The following is an 8369-nucleotide window of genomic DNA, read 5'->3' as shown; positions in this document are numbered from 1 at the left end:
ATGCCACTGAGATGAGATGGTCACATACCAGCAACTTTGCACCAAGTAGCATCTTGGCTTTGTCCTGCTCCTCCTGGACATCTGTCACGGGAGTCTCATCAGTCAGCCGTGGCCTCATGTGCAGCTTCTGTTTGATGGCCTGTTGCACACACCATCAGTAAGTTGAAAAGTTCAGAATTTTTGTTTAAAGAACTTGCTAGAAAGGCATTCTTGGACAGACATACAAATTCATACGGGAAAAAAAGACAAGTCAAAGAAAAAAAAAACCACCACTGATTCCTTCAGTAAACTCCCATGCAGCTAATATCCAAATGGCACAAAAGCCTCTCTTGCCAAAAACTACAGCTCCAAATTTAATGATTGCTTTAAACAAACTGTTTGAATGGATGCTGCAGAGATTTCATATAAAGTGGTGAAAGTAATGGCTCTGTTACCACATGAATTTCTTTGTTCTACTTCGGAACACAAAGCATGTCTACAGCTGACAATTACATTAAATCAAAAGATTTCATGGAACAGTGCTTTATAAGAATAGCTCTTTATTATCATTACCACTTCAATCGGGATAATAATTATTTTAGTCCTCTATCTGTTCTCTGCTAAGCATACATCTTTTACTTCAAAGCACTGGGCTTGAATTATTACCTGAGAGAGTACCACTCGCTTGGCTACATTTTTCAAGACAATGAAAAAGTCGAACCAAGTCCAAATGCAGTTGTGGTACTCGATAGTTGGGAAGACAAAATTGAAGTCATGAACGTCTTCAATGTTCTTCTCTTTCTCTCCCTGCACACACAGAGACACCTGGTCAGAAAATGATTATTTTAAAGGCACCTCCTGGCATCAACTATCATATTTTCATCATTTGTGTTGTTAAGAAACAAGGGCGAATTTTCTTTATGCCTGTCATCAACATGTGAATTCTGATCTCATCTGCCTTTCAGAAGTTCTTTGCAGGTACCCATCTTCTCAAATTGTAATGAAAAATAGCCAGCAATAAATCTTTTAAAATGAAATTAAGTTTCATTTTCCAATCTTCATAGCCAGGTCCACTGTTTGTACTGCAATGGCTTGCGACTCTTTGAGCTCAAACAGTGTTCAGATCACCCTCAGCATTATTTTAAAAATATTTCAGACCTCTTCATTTCACATGTCTTAAGTATCTAGCAGCATGGTTAAATAAAAGCTTATAAGCAATAGCTTCAGATGTTCGTTTGGGGCAGATGGTCAAAACAAAACAAAATGAAAACTTGTATGAACTATGCAAATTCAGGGAATGGAAATGGAGGTGTAAAATCCTTTCTTTGGATGTAGCATGTTAGAACCAGTAACTATAAGAACACAAAAAACTTACCTTGTAACTAACCCTTGCATACACCTCTGGGATTTTGAGGTACAGAAACGTGTTGTTTTTAGCAGCTCTCTCCTGCAACACAGCAAGAATACGTTATCGCATTCAAACAGACAATGGTGGTTCTGGCTGCAAACCAAACTACATGACCTGCTGTCTCTTGGTCTCACCACTCACCCTCATTTTGTTGATGTCATCAGCACTGCTGAAGGAGTGTGTCTTCTTCAGAGATGGCTGTGTTTCCTTTTCTTTTTCTTTCTTCGAAGATTTTTTTTCCCCTTTTTTCTTTCCACCTTCCATCTCCTCATCTGGGCACAAGAAGATAGAGCTAGAGCTCAATGCAGCAAGCAACAAAGTTCTATGGAAATTTTATCTCTTTTGTGTGTGTCTATATAAAACCTTGCTTTTTACCACATAATATCCAATGGTAACATTTACAGCTAAATGACATTTCTCACAATTTTAAATAAAAACACTACAAATATACAGAGAAAAGCTCTCAAAAGAAGACAAACAAGCCTACCCTTTGCTGCTCAATCACCAATTCCAACAAGAACATAAAGAACAGCTAACAAAAAAAATTTAATGTATCAGGTCATCAGAAATGACAAGAGACCCTCAAATGACAGTTATCACCCTGCTCAGAATGATAATAACTGTGCAGACAGTAATTCTTACCATCGTCCACCTCGATGTTCTTATCAGGAAAGAAATACTGCATGACCGCTTTGTACAGCTGGTATGTCATTTGGATCTGTATGGGAGCTACATTCACCTCGAAATGTTCCTTCACTGAGATGCCTCCCACTGCAGCAGAATCAGCCAGGAATAAATACACAACCCTAGGACGAAGCACTCTACATATAGCAGGAACACTGATTCTCCCAAATCTTTAGGCAGAAGATACAGCATTTACTGGAGGCTGGCTATTGTAAACAAATCTGGTGATATTCTAATTAAGTTAGTTTTCAATTTAAATACACACCTTTTTAGATATACCTCATACTGACCCTGCTGAAATTGAATAAGTTTCTGATCAACTGGCATCTCTCTCTGCTTCCCCACCCCCCTAACTTGCATACAGTGTTATTAGATCTATCATTGCTTTAACACAGTCTTACATGCTCTTGTACATCATAAGCTATATGCCCAAACCACAAGGCGAAGACACAATTACCTGGAGGGCGCTCACTGCAAAATATCCTCAACAACATTTGCCTGTTCTCCCCATCCTGATCAAGTGGGTCTCGGGGCATCAATACTTTCTGAGAACACACATGCACATATACAATAACTGTGATGACAAAAATGGTTATTCATTATCTTCACTTTTCCCATTCTATGTCTTCTCTGCAATTGTTTTTAAATTTCAAGAGAAATATAGACACACAAATTTCCTGAATATTATGACACTTTAGGATACTAAGAGTTGAGGAGAGATAAAGAACATAAATTTTGGATTAATTCTGTTATCTAACTTTAAAAGCATTCCCTCTGTTTCTGAAATTTCAACACAGCATGTTCTCGGAACAAGCAAGAGTTTAATTATTAATAACACAATGAAAAAGGAATAAGCACCAAATTTTTCTGTAAAAATTCCCATTCATAAAGAATGCACCTGTATTAGTTTACCTGGTAGAAACTGTCTCTCAGAAGATTCTCCATTTTCAGCCAGCCAAGTTCCAACTGATGTGTCCACGTGTTGTCATCCCTGTTTGCTTTAGTGTATCTATACAAAAAAAAAAACCCTTTGCTTATTGCAGGCAGTTTGAACAGCTCTTCGTCAAGTCATCATAGCAGTAGATTTATGACACTCTCCATCCTTATTGTTTCCTGATTCCTCTTTGTATCTTCTATGTTTATCTTTTATTACTTGTCTGCATAGCTGTTTCTCCTACCCTCCTTTGCATTTTGTTCATCTCCTCCTTAAGTGTTGAGAGCATGCTCTTTCATGAGTGTGACTATGTGCTATATAAATCACACATTATCAAGTAGATTAAGTTATTATTAAGTAGAATACCAACGCTCCCGATGCCTGTCAAGTTATGCAACTCTGCCTCTTTCTCTCCTATTAGCCCATTAATACTCATTTGCACATTTCTTCACCAGAGGATCCTACACAAGTAAAAGTAAGACAACCATTATTTCAGGACAAAACAATACAGTGCAGCTGAGAAGTCACAGCAGTTTCTCATATACCTTTTTTTTCCTTGCCTTTTCTGCGTTTTTACTGTATAAAGATCCTTCTTAACTAGAGAAGTATGGACAAACATTTGATCATGTCTGGCAAAGTATTTATATGATAGCTATGTGTACGCTTTGCCAAACTTAGACAAACTTTGATCCCTATTTGTCTGGTTTAAAAGGGTCATCAGACTGCCATACATTAACTACTATACTGATTCTTCCAAAAAAGAAAACTTAATCTCCCCTCCCCAAAAATATAAACAAACAACATACATTTTTTAAATAAATACTATTCCTAGCAACACTATCTTTAATTCCTTCAAATTTAGAAACAAAGAAAATCATCTTAAACCCATATTTTCTTGGTAATATGCATTTAGTGGATACTTTACAGGTGAAGAAAACAATGAACAACAAAGGAAATCTTAATGGCAGCTTACACAAAGTTCCGGAGCTCTGTTTCAGCAATCCCACAATGCCCATCCCTCTCTGTCAGACGCCATTTGGCATATTTGAAACAAACTTCATTGCGCCGTGCTACTTGGGCTTGTTGAGCTGAAAAATGTAATAAAATGAAACTTGTACTGATTTAAAAGTTAGGGCTTATGATTTGCCACACAAAATATCCCTTAAACTTCAGATTTAAAATAAGACAGAAAGCATTACGTTTCTCTAGCAACTGTAACTATGGCAACTGGCGGTGTTATTAGTGAATAAACTCCTATTATCTCCTTATTTTGGTAACCACTCAAAAATGTTATTTACAAGTAACTTCACAAATTACAAGACGGTGGAAAATCTGATAAAATTTAAGCAACTACTAGCAGATAAATTACATTTTAAAAAGATTAGGAAATGTGAAAATAGCAAAACATGCAAAAATAACCTTTTGAGTGCAGTGGCTTACCTTTTTCAACCTTCATCTGGGCCTTCATCTGCAGCTGGCTCTCATTGAAGCAGCTAGACAATAAAAAATCTAGATAGTCTTAAATTACAATTTTTAGTTACAACTGAAAACTCAGTAATTCTGTCACAACACTGTTACAAAGGTATCTTTTCGAGCTGAGAATTTTAGCTCTGTCAAAAGAAGTACTTCTACATTTGGACGAAAAAGAATGATTCAACCCAGGAGAAGGGGAGAAGCATAGCACCAGAGGGAACATCAGTACTTGTAGAGGATGGTCTTTAGGCAACTCTCGTGAGTGGCATGCTTAATAATAATAATGGGAACTTATAACGCACAGCATCACGACCAAGACGTGTGAACAATATCTACCACACAAGCTACGCACTGGAAATGGTAACAAGAAAAAAGGAAAGGATCAGGCTATAAACAGAATAAAACTAAAGAAAAAGTTACCAGAACCAAAACATTGTACTAACAAATCAAAAACTGTGTTACCATATTTTGGAGATTTTTTTTCCAATTTGGGAAAATAGTATCTCAAACTGAGCTTTACCAGGAATCCTCAGATCTTTAAGCTCCTACCTTATCCTCATGGAAAGCTCCTCGTTCTTGGTGTTAATCCAGTTTTTCACATCCTCCATTTGAACTTCTAAATCCTCCATCCTGCATAGACAAGACAGTATAGGTTAAAGATGTGAATCGTTAACAAATGTCAACACTCCAATTTACCAGAACTGGACTTCCAGTCAATGCATTTAAAATTCAGATATTCAAGCATTAGTTATGGACGAGGTCGACTTCTTCGAATAAATAGTAGAAATTTATTTTTTCCTTTAACCTTAACCTTTATTAAATATCATCAATCTAAGTGATGATTTATAGTTTAGAAACTATCCCTGACCACAAGCAAATGTTTTTAATAGCTGTTGTTCATATAAAAATTTTCAAACACAGCACTTGGCACAGCTGCAGACTGGATATGTTCCTGGATTTTGTTCACGTGTTCAGCAACATATTATAACCAATAAGATGTCAGTTTAAAAAAAAAAAGGAAGAGAAAAAGAATCCAGATTACCGTTCTTCCTCACTATTCATTTTGGCAACATAAAAGTCTCGTTCCAGTTTTCTCAAGTCTTGTACACGCTCCCTGAAAACAAAAAATTCAAAAATGTTCTGTTTATGGCAAGCAGGACAAGTACAAACTCTCTCACACACACACACACTGTGACAAGAGTATGCATGTTTGTATTTGTGCTGTCTGCCATAAATATATTGTCACTCCCATCGGCTGTCAGGAATGAACAATCAAAATGACCAGACCAGGAATGTGTAAAACAACATATCAGCATATATAAATATAATTCAATAAGTAAAGACCACAGGTAGGAAAAATGCTGAGTCCTACAGAAACCAGAAACACAACCAAGACCCACTCACCTGACTATCTCTTGGAGCTGGAGTATTGGAGTTTTCTGGTCTTCACGCGACAGCTGTAACTTAAACCTCATGCTCTGAAGCTTTTCGCTGGCCTCCTTCGTGCACATGAACATCAAGAAGACAGGATTTCTTCAGTTTTTTTTTTTAGAGCGCTCATGTGTAGAATATAACAAAACAAATTCCAAACTCTAAAATCTGGTGGTATTATTAAAAAAATAAAAATATTAAAAAAATTAACAATTTATATTATACTCACTTTTTTCTTTGGTTCTACGTACAAAAGAAGATTGTTGACAATATCCATGATGACAGAATACTGCACCTACACATAAAGTTCTGAATAAAATGCAGCTGTAACTAATTATTTCTAACTGCACTTATTTGCAGAAAATGTCTGTGAAAGGGGAAATCAGGCAAATATTTCAGAGTCAATAGGCAACTTCATTGTCATCTCCTGTCTATAAATACTGCTGTTACTTAAACTACAGCCAACTTAAAAACAACTAAAACATTACAAGAACCTAGGCAACCATCAATGCGATAGATTCCCCAACTGTATTTTTTTATGGCTGGTGTTTCAGTTTTCCAGGCAAAGATTATGCAAACATTCTATGCCAAACAATCATCTACAAAAATCCAATATTTTACTCTCTTAAAAATGACAGCCATTCAGTTTTTAATTAATCAATAGAATCAAGGGCATAAACCTACTGAAGGCACTGTTGTCACTGTTTTCTTAGTGTTGGAGGGGAGATGGGAATCCTCAAGGAGCTAGCAAACTCTACTTGCAAAACATTTCAGCACCAGGTGCAACTCGTAAGCAGAAATCTGCACAAATATCTTACACATGAGAAAGAAATTATGAGATGTGTCACTTACAGAGTTGGAATACGCATGCAGGCTCTCATGCAGTAACGTAAAGGTGTCCACACCCTCTTCTTCAGTCATCACATCCCAGTCCTCTGTTGGCTGCAATCATCATAACATCAGCAGCATAACATTTTCTATTTCAATAGTAAATAAATCATATAGAGAGCATTCTCTCGGGGCAGACCATCATTTGATAATTATTCTGATGGGATGATATAGGAAGGATCACATGACTTTCACAAGCGAGAAAGAACATTCAAAAAGAGAAAAAAAAAAAAAGACATTTTTTTTTAATGTGAACACTCCATGTCATTACCAATCTACTGCCTTCTCATCAATGCAGTTTATCAGTTACCCTCCTGGCATCTATCTCTACCCTGTCCTTATATAACAAGAAATTTCCTTAAAAGCTTACAGGCAAAGGTAGATCCAAAAATGAGTTAGGGTCCACATCTCCATAGTTGGCATAATAAAACTTGCAGCTGCACCTGTGGATAATGCGCTGTAGCTGCACAGTTTGCTCACCTGAGGGATTCTTCTTGAAAAAAAAAAAAATACTTGAGAAGTCAAAATCCACTTTGCTTGCAAAAAAACTACCTCAAAACAATGACTAATCAGAATTTTCTGCAAGAAAACTGTCACTTAAATATGTCACAGACAAAAATAAACACTATAACACTCAGCATGGTACTAGATTCTCTTGCACATTCTAATCCTGTTTTCATCCAACGGCATATAAATATGTGTGTGTGAATGAACTATATACGTGAATGAAATAAAAGTCCACAAGGGTGTGTGTGTGTATATATATATGTGAATGAAATATATCCCCACAAGGGTGTGTGTATATATATATGTGTGTGAATAAAATATATGCCCACAAGTGCATGCACATTTATCACTCATTTACATACACACACCTGCTCTGCTGAAGTAGACATGGCGGCAGGTACAGTGCTGGACACCACGCTACCCACACTCTGACCACTGCTGACCATCTCTGGCAGGCCAGTCAAGCTTGTGGTTGACCTGTCCTCCACATTCTCACGTGACAACCAGGGGATGGTATCATCATTCAGAACATAGTCAGGATCAACAGTTGCATAATACTGAAAGACCAAATGTAATAGTCTGGCAGCCATCTGAGCCCATTGGTACATAATGCTAATAATCTTTCACAGGACCGAAAGGGGGGTAGAAAAGTCCAATAACTTAGGTTACAAACTAGGTGTCACAACAATTTCATTCAGGGTACAATATAATGGCTTAAAAAGTAAGGGAAACTCAAGGTACTGAATGTCTGTGGTGATATCTGCACATGCTGTAATCAGATGATTTTTGTGATTAAACCTATAAATCACAGTGATGATGATGTTTTTCCAAGAACAAAATCTGAAAACTGTTGAATCCTTACAGCAAAACCTCATTAAGACCTTCTGTACTGCGATCCCCTCTTAGATACAACTCAAAATATGTTCACAAATGTATTTATATAAATGTCATCTCAATTACAACAAACAAGCTTTGTTTCAATATTTAAATAAATGAACTTGAATTTGTAGGTGTTTGAAGTTATGGTTCATGGAATGAAAGCAGACTGGTTGATTTCCTGCTAAG

General features: G+C 36.7%; 1 protein-coding gene across 4 annotated transcripts in view; it reads right to left on the bottom strand.

Annotated features, from left to right (window-relative positions):
• LOC112561714 (protein KIAA0100-like) overlaps positions 1 to 8369 on the bottom strand; it is a 56396-nt gene that overhangs the window by 3162 nt on the left and 44865 nt on the right. For 3 of the 4 annotated variants that reach the window (XM_025234338.1, XM_025234340.1, XM_025234341.1), the window contains 16 exons: positions 7673 to 7861; positions 7168 to 7290; positions 6762 to 6851; positions 6139 to 6204; positions 5883 to 5977; positions 5521 to 5592; positions 5028 to 5108; positions 4446 to 4498; positions 3979 to 4093; positions 2984 to 3080; positions 2529 to 2616; positions 2030 to 2158; positions 1529 to 1659; positions 1355 to 1426; positions 646 to 786; positions 29 to 139 (listed from right to left, as the gene is read on the bottom strand). In XM_025234338.1, coding sequence (XP_025090123.1) covers positions 29 to 139; positions 646 to 786; positions 1355 to 1426; positions 1529 to 1659; positions 2030 to 2158; positions 2529 to 2616; positions 2984 to 3080; positions 3979 to 4093; positions 4446 to 4498; positions 5028 to 5108; positions 5521 to 5592; positions 5883 to 5977; positions 6139 to 6204; positions 6762 to 6851; positions 7168 to 7290; positions 7673 to 7861 — 1653 coding nt within the window. The remainder of the gene's footprint in view (positions 1 to 28; positions 140 to 645; positions 787 to 1354; positions 1427 to 1528; positions 1660 to 2029; positions 2159 to 2528; positions 2617 to 2983; positions 3081 to 3978; positions 4094 to 4445; positions 4499 to 5027; positions 5109 to 5520; positions 5593 to 5882; positions 5978 to 6138; positions 6205 to 6761; positions 6852 to 7167; positions 7291 to 7672; positions 7862 to 8369) is intronic. The other variant, XM_025234339.1, reaches the window with a different exon arrangement.

The sequence above is a fragment of the Pomacea canaliculata genome, linkage group LG4 (assembly GCF_003073045.1).
Source record: "Pomacea canaliculata isolate SZHN2017 linkage group LG4, ASM307304v1, whole genome shotgun sequence".
NCBI lineage: Eukaryota > Metazoa > Mollusca > Gastropoda > Architaenioglossa > Ampullariidae > Pomacea > Pomacea canaliculata.
The sequence above is the reverse complement of the archived record's forward strand: the minus strand, read 5'-3'. Positions and strand labels throughout refer to the sequence as shown.